Source organism: Diabrotica virgifera, chromosome 2 (assembly GCF_917563875.1).
Source record: "Diabrotica virgifera virgifera chromosome 2, PGI_DIABVI_V3a".
NCBI classification, from domain to species: Eukaryota; Metazoa; Arthropoda; class Insecta; order Coleoptera; family Chrysomelidae; genus Diabrotica; species Diabrotica virgifera.
Genome location: NC_065444.1, coordinates 184,424,929 through 184,442,578, shown reverse-complemented (window position 1 = coordinate 184,442,578; position 17,650 = coordinate 184,424,929). Strand labels below are relative to the sequence as shown.

The window sequence follows — 17,650 nt, the reverse complement described above, 5'->3', positions numbered from 1 at the left end:
GTGAAAATAAAAATGAAGGGGCTTCAGCGTTGAAGCCGAAGTAATAAAAAATAAAAAATACTACTTTGCAGTAGTACTGAAGAAAGGGGGATTAGAAGGGATATAAGTAGAAGTGGGAAGAGACAGAGGCAAACTGAATAGAGTTGGCTAGCAAGAGATGCAAGAAAAACACTTGACACTCAAGGATGGATACGGCTCGTTTGCATGCCTGTCGAAGAACAGTAGCTCTATGTAGATAGTAATGATGACTAAAAGGTGAAATAATAAAATAAGAATAAGGTACTGAAAAGGAATGAAGATGAATAATTTCTAAAGACAAACAAGATAAATAAATCTAACAAATCATGGGCGCCATGAAAATGATCTTCGATCATTTTCCCAGGTATCTTACACTGCTGTCAAATATTAAATATATTAAACCTGTAATAATGAACATAAAGGAATAACAAAATAATTGATATACAAAATAAATACATATTTATTAAAAATAACTACTAAATTTTTGACAATCTCTGAGTTACACAAAGTGTATATCATGTGACTCTAAAATGACATAAGTTAGACAGAAGTTATATCTAAGATAACAACATTATTATTTGTTATCTGTTACAAAATTACAGGTATAAGTACCTCTCACTAACATAGAGGGTACAACTCACATGAGTCTTCTACCAAATGGTTATAGTACGCTTGCTACGTACAACTAAATGAAACTGACAAAGAAGAAAATACTACAAATAAATAGGCCCAAGCCTCACTAAGAGAAAATACCATAATGAATAAATAAAGGTAAATATACAAATGAATAAAGTGATAGTAATGAAGTCATTAACACCGAAACGATGACCTAAATTAACCGAGAAAATGCAATGAAATAAAGTAACGACAAATTAACCGAACAATCGAAATAAAGCGAATAACAAGAAAATATTTGGGAAACAAGCAAGTAATATTACAAAATAAATTTACCCGAATTACATAAACCAGTATCAAAGCAATAATAATGTATTAAAAACCTAATTTTCTCTAGGCTTATTCCTGTGCACAAGAAGTTACCGTAGATACAAAGTTTGGGAACCAAATACAATAATATACAAATATGTCATATTAAAAAAAAACCAGAGGTAAACTAAATCTGGAAAAAAAAATTAATTAACATGGTGCATTAAATCAAATGTCTGAAATATTAAAACCAAAGTTACTTAATGCACAACACTAAATGTTCCCAAATGAGATTGCGGTTGCATCCTAGAAAATGAGCATCACGATGATGCGCCTCCATGCCCCCCGTAGGCCCAGGTGGCAGGACGAAAAGGAGCTGGAATGTCCCCCAAAAAGCTTGTTCCCAAAACCCCAATAGTGACTTGGCTGTGGTCGTGGCTGGAATCGACGCCTTCCAGGTGGTTGAAGGATTTACATGGTAGGTTCTAATATTTCTCCCCAAATGGCTAAAAAACATTCCCAGTTTTAGTTTATTTTTTTCACTCGAGCATGTGTGAATAAAAAACAACAGAAGAAGTAATGAAGAAGAGGTTTTTAGAATGAACAGCAATAAAAAACATCAATTAGCAAGGCTTATCAGATGTAAGAAGATACTGTGTGTGACCTTGATGTAGTATTTAAATACAGAATATGATATTGAGAACAAAAGATTATAGGATAATTATATTGCCAGTGTGATATGAGCATAGCATTATATTTTTTTATTCACAATTTATGAAATATTGGGTGTGGACTAACTTTAAACTTTACTACCCCAAAAAATTATGACTATGAGAATTTTCTCCGAACACATATTACATACAGTGGAGTGATTAAGAGAAACCAAATTAAGAAAGAATATTTTAAAAGAAAATTTATGTAATATCCCCTAACCTTTATATGTCAAAAAGTTATTTACCGGATAGGTCAGTTGTTCATTTACTGTCCCTCTAGAAACTCTGGATGGATTCTGGGAAAACCACGGGATACCATTTTTACTTCAGTGGGACTGCATTTTTTTTTCCAAATAGAATGGCTTAAGAAATGAAACCTTCCGCCATTATGGAACCAAGTTCGTCGACCGAATCCTAGCACACTTCACAGCCAAGTAACGGAAAACGGAAGATCGCTTTGTCAAATTTTCAGAACGATCAGAACGTCAACGACCACGGAACACGAATTAAATTCACCAACAGAGGCGTAGAATGTTCCGTATAGAATGTGACGTCACGTAAATATGAGAGGAGTGACAAAATGAGAGGATTTAATTGCGCGATTACGAGGAAATAATTTAAAAAAATAATTAAAGCGCTAAAAATGATATTATAACGGGTGGACCGTTACAAACGGAAAGATCGACGGAAAAAGTGGACTACTTTATGCCGCGCAAGATCGAGAACAATATCGGCAAATTGTCATGGAAGCTACCTTCGCCTAAAATTTGGGCACGGTACTTAAAGAAGAAAAAGAGTCCTACCTTTAGTGATACTGCTTATACAATTTCGACCTTTTTTTCTTTTTAATTATTTGTGCCGGAAACTAGGAGAAATTTATCAAATGTTAACATTCTAATAAAAAATAAAGTTTTGAAATGTCAAATGTGGGTTTTGCAGAGACCGTTAAAAATTGACAATTTTCAACTTGCACTTTAGACCAAAGAGTTCGTCTGAGAAAAAAAGTAAATAGTGATATTTGTAGAGAATTTTAAGTACTTTAATTTATGTTAACAGACCATTTACTGAGAGTTAACAGTTTTCGAGATTTAAGCTGAAAAGTGGGAAAAAGCAGAAATTTTTGGCTTTTTTCGCCATTTTCTCAATGTTCCGACACGAAATTTTGTCCGCAAACCTCATATTCGGATTCAGCAGCCCAAAATACATATATAATGAAAGGAATCTTTCAACTGAGGAGCTCATAGAGTACAAATTCACTGAATTAATTACTAATGTTATACAATTATGTTTAAATGCCGATGATTGCCCTTCATATTTTCCATGAACGTGTGTGGGACTTACAAACGAGATAGATCTTTCTAAGGATTGATGATTTAAAAATTTTCTTATTTGTATCTTAAATCTATTAGAAATAATAACGTCTTCAAATTGTTGACCAATGTTTAAAATCAAATCATGTGCTTTTATTACTTTTATATTCCTTGTAAGTGAAGTAAAAATCGTTTAAATTTGAACCTACCCTAGAAATTTCACAATATAAATATAACTTTCCAACATATCAGGAAGCTAATATCGGATATTAGTTTGCAGTTGGAGTTACCTTCAATAGTTTTTGCTCGATTTTTATCGAGAAAACTTCAATATTACAGCCGGTAGTTAAATACACAGTTGTGTGCTTTTATACTTTGTGCTTTAATATTCTGCGTGTGTACTTTAGAACCTGTTTGTTAAATTTTGTGGATATTATTGTAAAGACTATTGCTTTATCTTTTGTTGTTTAGATTGTCACTTTTACTGTAATTGTGATACAGTGTGGTGCTAAATAATATGAGCACATAATATTTTTCACAATTATTATTATTATTATTGAGCTGTTGGTAAAACGTTTATATCAAGGTAGTGACAAATTATGGTGGTCAGTGAGATTGACGCACACCATTGAATTCGACGTTTTAAACTGTCATATAAATGCTATAATTGGATTTAAATCTGATCTGGGCTACATGCTGGCCAATATAATTTTGCAAGCAACCATGTTGCTTGACCTATGTCCATAAGTCTTCTCCCCTAGATAATGTGGTAATATTGTGATGTCTAGTATGCTACGGTGGAAGATGTTTTTGTGCTTTGGTGATAAGTGTATTTACTCTCCGCTGAAGACCTTAAGTTTTAATTTTAGAGCACATAAATACCAAATGAGTAGTTAAGCGCAGAACATACGTACGTATCTAATACCTAAAACAAATTTTTACTGTTAAGATGTGAGCGATTTTTTTGTCTTACTATTCGTACAAACTTGGAAGTTATTTCTGTTTTCATTTGTTTATGGTCAAATTTTTGCGCATGTTTCATCCCGAGGTAGTTGTATGTAAAGTGTGTATGTTTGCATATTTTTTCCACGTTGCACAACGAATCCTCCGGACCTAAACTTTCCTCTGACTATATTTTGAAAATGGCACTTGCATATTTGAAAGTACATATTGATATTATTTGAGAAAGTTTCTATAGTTTTTAGCAGGGGAGAGCTCTTTAGAGCTTCTTTAGATCTAGATGATTTCGAGTAGAAACCATTTACTCAAATCAGACCTACGGTATCAGATCTGGTGAAACTCTTTCCATATTATCAAGCCATAGTTGACTTAGTACGTCAGAGTAACTCCCAAACATTTTCTTACGCATATGGATGTTGAGTCATATCGCTTCCTTTATGGTATTAGTGGTGTTCATTTTAGCTGTTCTCTAGCATGGGCCGCCTACGCAGTTCTATCAGACATCTTCAAGAGCAACATGCCAAATTATTTGAAAAAGACGTTCGACCAATGTGTGCTTCCAGTCATGACTTACGGCGCCGAAACTCTTTATTTTTCCAAGGCCACAATAACCAAATTCATAGTGACCCAAACAAGAGTGGAATGGACGCTATTTGGACTGACTCTCAGAGGCACGGTTAGAAACGAGGAAATAAGAAGGATAGGCGCCACAGATGTCATAGAGCGCATAGCACAGCTGAAGTTGAATTGGGCGGATCATGTGCCAATATTGAATGACGGACGGTGGATCCAAAAAATGTCTGTGTGGAAACCACGAGCAGACAAAAGAAGCAGAGGTAGACTACATATGATGGTGGTTTCACGATGGGCAGACAACGTCAAAAGAATCGCTGGGAATTGGCTACAGGAAGCTTAAGACAGACAGAATGGGAGGACATGAAGGCAGGCCTATATTCAGCTTTGGACGGAGAAGGCTGGATGATGGTCTCTAGGAGGTTCTTCAAAATGACTTCAGTTGTAGAGGGCATAATGGGTATCATCTGAGTACTTTCCATTCTCCATTGTCTCCTTATTTGTATTTCAAGATCTGTGTATTTGGCGATATTTTCGTCGTATTTAACACACAGATTATTATTGTTAAGTATCGCCAAATCTATTAGTGTTGTGATCCCACATAGTGAGATGGTTGGTTTGGAAAAGTCCTAGTTTTTTTAGCTAGTTCTTGGAGCATAATCTTTATAGGCATTAATTAATTAACTAAATTAACTATTATTTGACGAAGCTGGGTTAAAAAACAACTTCTTTAATAGCGTAATTATTGTTTGTGTATGTATTATGTATAGCCCGATCAAAGAAAAATCTGACCCAAAAAAAATAAAGGAGGGATGAAAATTTGGGAATAGTTGAAATTCTCTATTATTAACTAAGAAAAAATTTACAATTCTACATCCCCTCCATTTTACTTACTTTTTACTCCATTTACTTACCTCCAGTACTTACTATTTTTGTAAAATGGAGGGGAATACCCCCTCTCAACGGTGAAAAATATACATTCAAAATAAGTCCGTAATTGGATAAAATGACTAATTCTAAACAACTTTTGTTCTATAGAGTTTTTTTCCCTAAGTCAATACTTTTCGAGTTATTTGCAAGTGAATATGTTCATTTTTAACAGGAAAAAACAGGGTTTTGGACGGTTTTTCGGAGAACTCAAAAAGTAAGTATTTGAGCGAAAAAAATATTCTTACCAAAAATATAGCTTATAAAAAACTGAAAAAAATGTTGTATACTTGAGGTCTGTAGATTCAGTAGAAGCAGAGTTGTAGCTAATGAAAAGTAGGTTCTTTTTCATCAAATTCCAAATCGAATATTTCAATGTGAAATAACCCAATAACGGAGCACTTTTCGTGGAAAATTCATTTTAACTTTTTTAAAGTGTTTAAAAAAGGTTTATTTTTGTTTTTTAAAAAAACTTGTAACATTAAAAGTAAGTGAGTTACGCTCAAAATACTGTTGGTCCCTTTTATTTTTTGGTAAAAAAATCGCGAAAGTCACCCCCTAATTAGCATCACAAATAAATTTTATCGTTACCACTTCACAAGCTACTGTGCTTATGTATTATTTATATGATCTGTAAGTTTCATCGGTTCAAAGTGCTTAATTTTGAAAAAGCTGTAGTTAAAATGGCTTGAACGAGTAACTAATCACGAGTTTAGGCAAATTTTGTACAGCCATAGCATAACCAATTTTTGTCTAAAAATAAAACAAAAAAGCAAAAATATTCAAAAAAGCAAAACGTACATTTTAAAACTCCTTAAGATTTTTGGTATTACTAATAATTTTTAAGTTAATTGCATAAACAATTCCATTCTTTTTTTCAAAATAAAAAAGAATGTTTTATTTTATACCAAATTTTTTTCAAAAATGAGCACTTTGAACCAATGAAGCTTGTAGACAATATAAACAATATAAAAGTAAAGTAACGTGAAGCGGTAACGATTAATTTTATTTGGGAAGCTAATTAGAGGGTGAATTTCGCGATTTTTGTACCAAAAAATAAAAGGGACCAACAATATTTTGAGCGTAACTCACTTATTTTTAATGTTAGAAGTTTTTTTAAAAAACAAAAATAAACTTTTTTTTAAACACTTTAGAAAAGTTGTAATGAATTTCCCCGAAAAGTGCGCTGTTTTTTGGTTATTTCACATTGAAATTTTCGATTTGGAATTTGACGAAGAAGAACCTACTTTTCATTAGCTACAACTCTGCTTCTACTGGGTCTGCAAACCTCAAGCGTACACCATTTTTTAAAATTTTTTATAAGCTATATTTTTACTAAGAATATTTTTTTCGCTAGAATACTTACTTTTCGAGTTATCTGCAAAAAACCGCCCAAGAACATGTTTTTTTTTTTTTGTTAAAAATGAACATATTCACTCGCAAATAACTCGAAAAGTATTGACGTATTTCCCAATTTTTGTAAAATGGAGGGGATGTAGAATTGTAAACTTTTTCTTATACAAGGTGTCCCAAAAGTAGTGGAACGGTCTAATATTTCGCGAACTAAACATCTGATCGAAAAACTGAAAAATACCTACACCTAACCCCCACTACACCCACTGGGGTTGGGGTGGGGGTAACTTTAAAATCTTAAATGGAAACCCCCAGTTTTTCTTGCAGATTTTAATTCGTTACGTAAAAGTAAGCAACTTTAATTCAAGGCATTTTTTCGAACTGTGGATAGATGGCGCTATAATTGAGAAAAACGATTTATCCTGTTACCATAGGTAAATTATAGAAACGGTATAGTATCTCACGAAATGCTCTTCCAAATGAGAAACTAAAAAACAGATTTTTAATCTTTTTCTAAAACCTTTCGAATAACACCAAACGTGACCCTCCAACCCACTCCTTGGAGGTGGGGTGGGGGGTAACTCTAAAATCTTAAATAGCAACCCCCACTTTTTATTACAGATTCGGATCCGTCGTGAAAAATTAAGCAACATTTATTCGAAACATTTTTTAGAATTGTTAATAGATGGCGCTTGAATTGGAAAAATACGATTTATTAGCGCCATCTATCAAAAATTTAAAAAAATGCTTCGAATAAATGTTGCTTAATTTTTTATGACGAATCCGAATATGCAATAAAAAGTGGGGGTTGCTATTTAAGATTTTAAAGTTACCCCCCACCCCACCTACAGGGGGTGGGTTGGAGGCTCATGTTTTGTGTTATTCGATAGGATCTCGAAAAAGATTAAAAATGTGTTTTTTGGTTTCTCATTTGGAAGTGAATTTGGTAAGATATTAGACCGTTTCTATAATTTACCTATGGTATCAGGATAAATCGTTTTTCCCAATTATAGCGGCCATCTATCCACAGTTCGAAAAAATATCTTGAATAAAAGTTGCCTACTTTTACGTAACGAATCCAAATTTGCAAGAAAAACTGGGGGTTTCCATTTGAGATTTTAAAGTTACCCCCCACCCCGCCTCCAGGGCGTGTAGTGGGGATTGGTGTTTGGTGTCATTTGATAGATTTTTGAAAATGATTGAACACATATTTTTCAGTTTTTCGATCCGATGTTTAGTTCGCGAAATATTCGACCGTTCCGCTACTTTTGGGACACCCTATATAATAATATACAATTTCAACTACCTATTCCCAAATTTTTATCCTTCCTTTATTTTTTTGGAGGTTTTCGTAACATTTTCTGTTCCCTGATCGGGCTAGTATGCAGATAAAGAATATATAAGTTGTTTGTTCAGCCAAACAATATATTGTTGTGACTTTGGGACTACTATTACATATTTGTATCGTTCAGATGGATTTATTATCCTTTCACGATTATACTTGACTGCATATATCTACACAACCAGTAAGCGAGTAAAGTCAGCACTGTATTTTATGTTTGAGTTCAAACTTGTTTTATTTAATTTTGCGAGATTAGCTTCCTAATTAGAAGTTACAATGTACCTACTAACTTACCTTTAGAAATCCAAACATTGCATTAGATAATTCATTTGAGACTGAGGAGTCTAAACGTCAACTACATTACATTAGTCGAAACATGTTAATTATGTCCTGGGAAATCTTACTAAATTCGTATTTAAACAATTCTCTCGTTAGCAAGTTATATCACATAGGCGTACATATTCGACACCCCAGTTACTCTGAAAATATTTTCAACATTAATATCACAATAGAGTGAGAATAAATTAAAAATAATGCGACAGTTTTTCAAAAACTTGTTGCCTGGCAATAGACATGAGAGACCATAGGGCTCAAGTGACTATTACCGAATGCAACAAGTTTGAGAAAAAAACTGGAGCATTATTTTCTTATTTATTCTTACTATCGTGTAATATTCACAAGATTGTTTTTTAATACTCACATACAAAATTTAAGTCTTTGTAAATAAACATTCAGTGACATTTATCACAATTAATGTTTTACAACTTGTCAAAGTGAACAACATGAGCTGGTTTAGCAAATATTCCCACGAAGATATCAATAAAATATTAGTTAAAATTATTTATAAATACAGTTTTATTCATGAAATTAATAATCTTACCGATTTATACTAGAACGCTTAAAATTGCCGATTTGTATTTCCCTCGTGACAATTTGACATTAAATGCAAAACTAAAAGTTAATTTTGGTTAGTTTTCTTAAATGTGACATTTGTCAGACCTATAAAAGTCATTGTAATTAAATAGAAACAAAATACTTAAAAATTATTCTCAGTATAATAATGTAAGTAGATTATTCCCAGCACAATAATTATATGATTGGACAGAATTAAACACGTCATGAAAAATCTTACAACATGATTGGAAATTAATATCATCAAAAAATCTGCTTCTTCTTTTACTTCCTGGAGATCTTTCGATCTGTTTAATTCTGAAGCTGCCTCTAGTTAATTTCCTGGGAGGTAGATTGCCAACTATCCCTCCATCTTTTAGGTGGTAGATGGTAGGGGGGTCTTGAACCGGGCGGGTTGTTTTCTAAGGCAATTTTTGGGAGTCAGAATCTCGATGAATGAAATAATCCTAGTAATTATATAACTACAATAAACTAGCACAATACAAAGCCTACACTCCTTGATGGTCCTTTATTGTCCTAACTTAAGAAAATATTTGTGTAACTAAAAATATTGAATTGTTGCTTTTATTGATGAATGTGTAGATTTCATATTATGTGATAGTATATACTTTATATATTATGAACCGATAGCATGGAATTACATATGTAATAGTTTTGTTTATTTATTTAGGTATATGTATTGTGTTTTTACATTATTCGAAGTTAGAATATTTAAGCTCGTATTTTGCTGTTAATGGTATATACATAAAGATATATCTGTTGCTTCCCTTTTGTAACGTCACCGTCCTTTTCCCATCATTATTCCGGAATAATAACACAAAGGCAAACATTTGACTTTGATACGGTATACACATTAAATTAGGCCTCGAGACTCTACCTGGAAACCCTCCCTCATCAAAATTTAAATTGATTACGGGTCAATTCTCTGAATCCAGGATGTTGGATGGCTTTTATCCAAGACAGTGCTTGTTATAATATTACGGTAGAATGATGGTTTTGTGAAAACTGAGTGCAGATTTGTCGAGCTGAAAGACGTGTTCGACGTTTCTCCTTTCAAAGTAAGAAATTTTAAGAAACAATATTTAATACAACGTAGACTTAATAGCTATAAAATACGATTAGCTAACTATGATATAAAAATTAAAAGATATTTTATTTTATGTAGAAAAATTTAAATCTAATTAAAACATATAATAAAACAATACGTCGACGGCTACAGAGAAACATCAGAGAAGACAAACAGAAAGAGCTGGAGAAAAAATGCAAAGGAATCGAAATACGACCATTTTAACGTACATGAGATGGTTAGAAGGTTAGAGAAATAACAGGAAAATATAAAAAGAGAAAGGAGTACTCTTGTTAAATACAATGAAGAGGTAATCGTGGACAGATAATCGTGGTAAGCGAGTATTGATAATACCTGAAAAAATTACATACGAACTTAAATTTTTGATGGTAGGGAAAACCAGTCCCTAACACCTACGGAAGCCGGACTACCTATACTACCAGAAATAAGACCAGCCATAATATCGCTAAAAGAAGGGAAAGGTCTAAGATCTGACGGAGTGCAGTCTGAATTTCTTAAATTTCTTTATGATGAATCTTTAAAAACACTATGTAAAATCTTCAATAATATCAATGACACAGGCAATATTTCGAAAGAATGGCTAGTTTCAAAATCTATTACATTACCAAACAAACAGGGAGCGAAAAAGTACGGAGAGTATAGGCCAATAAGTCTAAAGAGCCATGTAGTTATTAATGGCTAATTAATAGGAAAATGACGAATGTTCTAACAGAAGACCAAATAGATGATAAAAACAGGCGTGTAATACCAAATTGATACTGGAACCAATCAGAAGGCCCAAATAACATCCGATATGCTGATGACGCTGTTATTTTTGCAGAAATCTAAAAAGTTTACAACGGCTAATGAACAAAATAGATAAAGTAAATGAAGGATTTAAACTACGGATAAACATATCAAAAACTAAATTGATGGTCATTAGCAAAAATATAATTAGAGACAGTGGGCTGAGTAAAAAAGTTTACCCATATTGGAACAATTGTCAAGTAACAATGGAATCACAAGATAAAAAATAGAATAGAAAATACTAGGAGTTAATTCCACAACATTGCCAATCTCTTTATAAAAGCTACAACCTTAATCTGGATATCAAAGTAAAGCTTCTACGATGTTGTAATTTCTGAATACTATACTATAAATTTGAAAACATAAAATTATTTCTTCTACGGTCGGCCCATCGAATTAGGATCATTCATCTCCAGTAAAACATTTCAGTGGCGTCTACCTTTCTCCTTTTTAATTGTCTTGATGTTCAAGGTCTGACCTTAATCGTATTAGCCGTATTTTTAATGACTTCTAAAGAGCTGCAACCAAACTCTCCCTTAAATTTCTCAGCCAGGACATTCCCTAGGTCTATCCTAGTGCCTCTGTTCTTGCATCTTCACTTACATAATCAATATAATTAATGCCTGTTTTTGCCTTCTCACTAAATGACAAAAATATTCAATTACACTTATTTTAACAGTTTTTATGATCTCACATTATTTTAAAACCTCTAAATTCGTTATTTTATCTGTACATGATATTTTGAGTAGATATCATGTCTTACACATGGTATCGAGATCTCTCAATATTTTCTTTATTAATTATAGACCTGGATCCCGCGTAAGAAAGAAAAGTTGATTAATAGTAAGCTGAAAATTTGTAAATAGCTTAACGGTGTCTAGTCGGACAAACTTTGATGCACGGGAACACTGGAACAGGGGAAGTTTTAATTGTTCAGCATGATAAACGTGTCGTCCTGAGAAGTTTATGATTGTGAAAAATAGCAAGTTGTTTTTAAGTTTATTCAATAGCCAACGTTATATAATGTAGAGTGCCCTTACAAACTTATTTATTTTTAGCACATAAACAAACGCTCGGACAGGTCGGTTTTTAAAATAATCATATAGGACAGTCAACGAGGGTATTTGGTTACGAATTCCATCCTACTGCATCGATTTACTTGCTATTATCACAGTAACTAGGGAATAGCTCAAGAAACAAAGTCTATAACAAACTATATACTATGGCGCTTTTATCTTGGGGGCGGTTCCCACCCCTTCAAGGGGGTGAAAAAATTTTTGGTCAAAAGAACCATGTATTTGGCTATAAAACCCAATTCTAAGCAAAAACTGTTCTATAATTTTTTTTTTGAAAACTCAATAATTTTTCAGTTATTCGTGGTTGAAAATTGGCCGTTTTCGTTGAAAAATGACACCTATTCGGACGGTTTTTTTGCGAATACCTTAAAAACTATGCATCTAACTAAAAAAACTATACAAAACATTTTTGTAGCTTATAAATAAACAAAGAGATTCGTTCCTTCATAAATCTTCTAGTTATAATACAAAAATAAATAATATGTTAGGTGAAAAAAGAGTTTGTTTTTTTGGTACATGCTCAAATCGGTGTATTCAACTTGAAATAACAGAGAAACGGTCGATTTTAGGTGTATAGTGCTACTAATACTTTTTGTAGTGCTTGAAAATTCCTTTAAAATGAACAATATTAAATGTCGATTACATTTAAAATAAGCGATATATGCTTCAAAAAATTTAGTTTTTTAATTTAATTTAATTTTTTAATTTTACTTAGTTATGTCATGGTCTACTTATTACCAAATTTTGGTGCACTCAATCACGAACGTCGCAAAAAATCCCTTATATTTTTTATATTCACCCCTTCCCCCACCCCTTTGTCGGCCACGCAGCGTTCCGCCCTAGAGATTTTACTTAGTTACGTCATGATTTATTTATTCCCAAATTTTGGTGCACTATCTCGATCATGAGCGTCACAAAAAAAAATAAAACCGCGACTTTGACCCCTTATAACTACCCTCGTCACCCATTCTGGTTTCCGACTTTAGGGATTTTAATTGGTTATATCATGGTCTACTTATTCCCAAATTTTGGTGCACTATCTCAATCACAAACGTCGCAAAAAATCCCTTATATTTTTTATATTCACCCCTCCCCCCACCCCTTTGTCGGCAACGCAGCGTTCCGCCCCTAAAGATTTTGCTTATTTACGTCATGGCCTACTTATTCCCAAATTTTGGTGCACAATCTCGATCATGAGCATCACAAAAAAAAATAATAAAAACCGCGACTTTGACCCCTTATAACTACCCTCGTCCCCCACTCTGGTTTCCGGCTCTGGGGATTTTACTTAGTTATGCGATGGTCTACTTATTCCCAAATTTTGGTGCACTATCCCAATCACGAACGTCGCAAAAAACCCCTTATATTTTTTATATTCTCTCCTACCCCCACCCCTACCTTGTCGGCCACGCATCGTTCTGCCCTAGAGATTTTACTTAGTTACATCATGACCTACTTATTCCCAAATTTTGGTGCACTATCTCGATCATGAGCGTCACAAAAAAAATAATAAAAACCGCGACTTTGACCCCTTATAACGACCCTCGTCCCCCACTCTGGTTTCCGGCCGTTGGGGAAAGTCATGTACACGACTAATTCAACATATCCCCGTATAGTTTTTCCATATTACTTATCACGCACAAAATCCACTGCCAGCTCTTAGACTAAAAGTATTCTGTTTTTCTCCTATTTATGATGTTTATGAGCAGACGTTCTTAATTCATCATTTGGAGAACATCTTCATTGGAAGTGCGCAAAAGTCACTATGTTTTTAGGATTCTACCTCAACCACAATGCTAATTTATTTAGCATTGTGGTTTTTAACGTCCATGTCCCACAACCATACAATAATATAGACCACACATAGCATATCAGGACCTTCTTGCGAATATTCATCGACAGGCTTCGGTTACATAAAATTGGTTTCCAGGTCGTAAAAGCCTTACGTGATATTTCGATCCTGGTTATTACCTCATCACAGTCGCAATTTACAATTAACCTGCTGCCAAGTTATTTAAAATTGTTTAGCCGTTCTATCTCCTCTCCGTTAAGAGAAAGCACACACATTAATCTTTCCAACTTCATATTCTTCTTCTAAGGCACTACAGCCCAAATTAAGCCTTGGCCTCCTTTATTTTTTGCCTCCACCCTTGCTTGTCAGTGGCTGCTCTTCTCCCTACACGGACTCCTAAAAGGGCTTGTGCGTCGCTGTTTACTGTGTCTTCCTAGCGCTTTCTTGGCTTTCCAACCGGTCTCTTTCCCTGCATTCTAGCATTCAGTGTTCTTTTTGGTAGCCTATCCTCTTCCATTCTTATCACATGTCCGTCCCATTGCAATCTTTGTATTCTAATGAAGTCTGGCAGGGGTGTTTCCTTATAAAGCTCGTTGTTGTATCGACTTCTGAAGATTCCGTTTCCCTTACAGGTCTTAGTATTCTCCTCAGTACTTTCCTTTCGAATGTGTCGAGTTTGTTTTTGGATGTTTCTTTCAGGACCCAGACTTTACTGCCAGAGCTTTTACACCCAGACTTTGTATTTCGGTGGACACTTTTAGACCGAAATATATGGGAGAAAGCAAACTAGACTCTGTTTGCCTACGTTATTCTCTTCCGTAGTTCTCCATCTTCTGATCCAACGGCATATATTTCTACTTCCAAGTATGTAAACTTTCCAACTGTTTCAATGTCATCTTCAATCTTTCCAACTGCCATCCACTTTGCTTTGAAATATTGATTTTTAGGTCTCGCCGATAACTTGCTTCACTCACAAGATACTAATGTCTGAAGATTTTGTAAATTTTCTACAAGAATGGCTATATCGTCAGCGTATCTTATATTGCTGATTACTTCTCTGCTCAGTCTTACTCCCACTTATCTGTCGTCCAAAGTCCCCTTAAAGATTTTTTCAGAGTACAGATTAAAAATACTGGGTCACAAAACACAACACTGTCGTACTCCACGTTTGATGGATAGTTTTTCAGTACGACTATCTCCAATAGATAAAGGCTACTTGATTGTAATATATGCATTTTCGCAGTCTTATAGCATATTTGCCAAGTCCTGCTGCCCGAAGGCAATTGAAAAGTGTATCGTATTATACTCGGTCGAATACCTTCTCGAAGTCGATGAAACAAACATAAACGTTCTTTCGGAACTCACAACTTTTTTGTAAAAGAACGCGCATACAAAATGTGTTTTGAGAGTACCTCTCTAGTTCCTAGACCATTTCTAAATCCAAATTGCTTATTATCCATTCTACATGCAAACAGAAGGAATACTCGGTTTTGTATAATTCGTAAAAGTATCCCACATTATATTATGATGTGATATATGTATACTGTGCGTGATATATGTATACTACTCGTATTTAATTGCCATTATGATGCTCGTATTCTATAAGATCTTCGCCGCTACTCGGCTCATGTCGTATCCCTCATGCTTGCATTATAATGACCATAATAATTGTTCGTTGCATAATATACTATTTTTAATGGTATTTATTTTGATGTCGTCGATGTAAATACTGTTTTCCCTTTATTATGAAACCTTGTACAAACATAGAGTTGCGAAATTTTGACTGTATTTGAGCGTTGCCTTGACTGTAAATTTTTTTTTGTTTGTCTCTAACTTTGGATTTTGTTTCAGATAAAATCTGGCACACCGACTTGGATTTTATAGTAACACACAAAGACCGCGTAGTGCTCAATTTCAAAACTTCAAATACAACTTTCGTACATACAACGCCAATGATGCAAAAAGCCTTGTCACTGCCGACAACTGCAGCGACGAAACCGAGTGCCATGCCCTTCGTCAGCGCACCTGTAGTCACCAATACTGTGATTAAAACTTTAAAGGATATTATTGGACACGAAAATCATACTATGTTGGAAAATAAGGAAATCGGTAAGTTCTATAATATACAGTGTTAACCCAGCATTGCTCGCTAGGTAAGTTTGTACGCGGGTGGTGGCGCGTGAGATTTTCTCTCACTTATCCAACTTTTGCCTTTCTTTACAAAAAAAATTTTTTTAAACAGATTTTAAACTTTTTTTTATTAACTAATAATAAAATATTAATATACATAATAATATGATAAGATACAAAAAAAATGATCAGAATGAGATCAATATTAATCAATCTCCTATCTTCATAATTTACGGCACTGCACTTTACACAAGTAAACAAGATTGTACTGGACAAATTGGTTGATGATAAGAATTACAATTTTTTTACTTTTCTATTTATGCAGCGGGGGAAAAATAAACAAAACTGAATATCCGATGGTTCTGGTTTTGATGAGTTCGGTAGTGTTTGTTATTTTGGCAATTCTTGCAATAGAATTCCGAAAGCTTAAAGTTAAGTTTGGAATTGTCGAACAATTTACAAGATGAGGTTTCATCAACGATAAAGCCAATTCCTTTAAATAGACACGAAGTTCTTCTGTTTTATTATTATCTTTATATACAATATGACTATTGATGTCGCCAATATTTAACATTTAAAAATGTATGGTAAGTCGCCATCTACAACTAACCCGTGAAACAGAATATAGGGTTTTCATAACAGTTGGCGCCGGTGGTCGCACGACGAGAAAATATCTCACATGAAGCGCACTGACTCAACAATATGGTGATACTAAGTCAACTGAGTTACTATCTGAGCGGACGAGTCTATTAGATTTTCGAGGGAAGATAGTTAGGAGACTAGAAGGAACTACACCGCTTATATTTTCCCAGAAAAAAAGTTGTGCGCAATTTTCTGAAACCGTGAGAGAAAATCTCATATAGCGACTACTGCCGGGTTCATAGGCGAGGAAATAAAACATTGCACCTCTAACTTTTTAAGACAGATTGTTGTGAAACCTTTTGCATTCAATTCGGGAGAGCTTGAGGAGAAAAGTTGACCTATTGGCATGAGGGACAAATGAAAATTGCATTGTTGTAGGTGGAAAATGCATTTTTCAAAGTGCATATCAATGTGTATAAAATAAAAATCCACAACTCGGAAAATATCATAGAAATAAGCTCAATTTTCATTCTCGGGGGTTTTTGAGTTCGCTGAACAGGAATATCGTGTCGGCACTACACACAGGCACAAGCTGGTGCCCGGTATCTACGTCGTCTCCTGGTGTTTTATGAACATTAGTTGTGAAAATCATTTAAACTTATTATCCTGAGGTTTTTTAGGTCGCTTAACACGAATATCGGGTCGACAAAGCTGTGAGAGGTATCTGGTGCACGGTATCTACGTCGTCTCATGGAGTTTTATGGAAAGTCCTTATGAAAATAGTTAAATTTATTATCTCAAGATTTTTGAGGTCGCTGGACAAGAATATTGCATCGAAGATACTGTACGAGGTTCCTGGTGTTATGTGTTTTGTCTAATTTATTACTGGTAGCGTAATTAAAGAATGAAACATTCGACCTATGTTAAAATAAATATCTTCTACAGTCCACAACTAGTTTCCTGCACATAAAATCTGGTCGTATCTCTAAATAAACAAATGTTTTTAAGTTATGAGCAAAAAACAAAGTTTGACGTATTGATTGTTTATTCAACAATTTTTCCACTAAAAAATTGATGAATCCCTAGATGGTAGTATTTTTGTAATATCTCATACTACACATTAAAACCCGTCAAACCCGTCTTAATAGTTATGTCGAGTAAAAAT

General features: G+C 34.0%; 1 protein-coding gene and 1 long non-coding RNA gene across 2 annotated transcripts in view; one reads left to right on the top strand and one right to left on the bottom strand.

Moving 5' to 3' along the window:
* Nucleotides 1–17,650, top strand: part of LOC114331856 (protein tincar) — an 841,442-nt gene that overhangs the window by 484,504 nt on the left and 339,288 nt on the right. The window contains exon 5 of the mRNA XM_050642976.1: nt 15,625–15,882. Coding sequence (XP_050498933.1) covers nt 15,625–15,882 — 258 coding nt within the window. The remainder of the gene's footprint in view (nt 1–15,624; nt 15,883–17,650) is intronic.
* On the bottom strand, nt 1,207–2,193 carry LOC126879745 (uncharacterized). Its single transcript, XR_007696239.1, has 2 exons — nt 1,901–2,193; nt 1,207–1,448 (listed from the first exon to the last, which is right to left on the bottom strand). It is a non-coding gene; the product is annotated as an uncharacterized LOC126879745 (long non-coding RNA).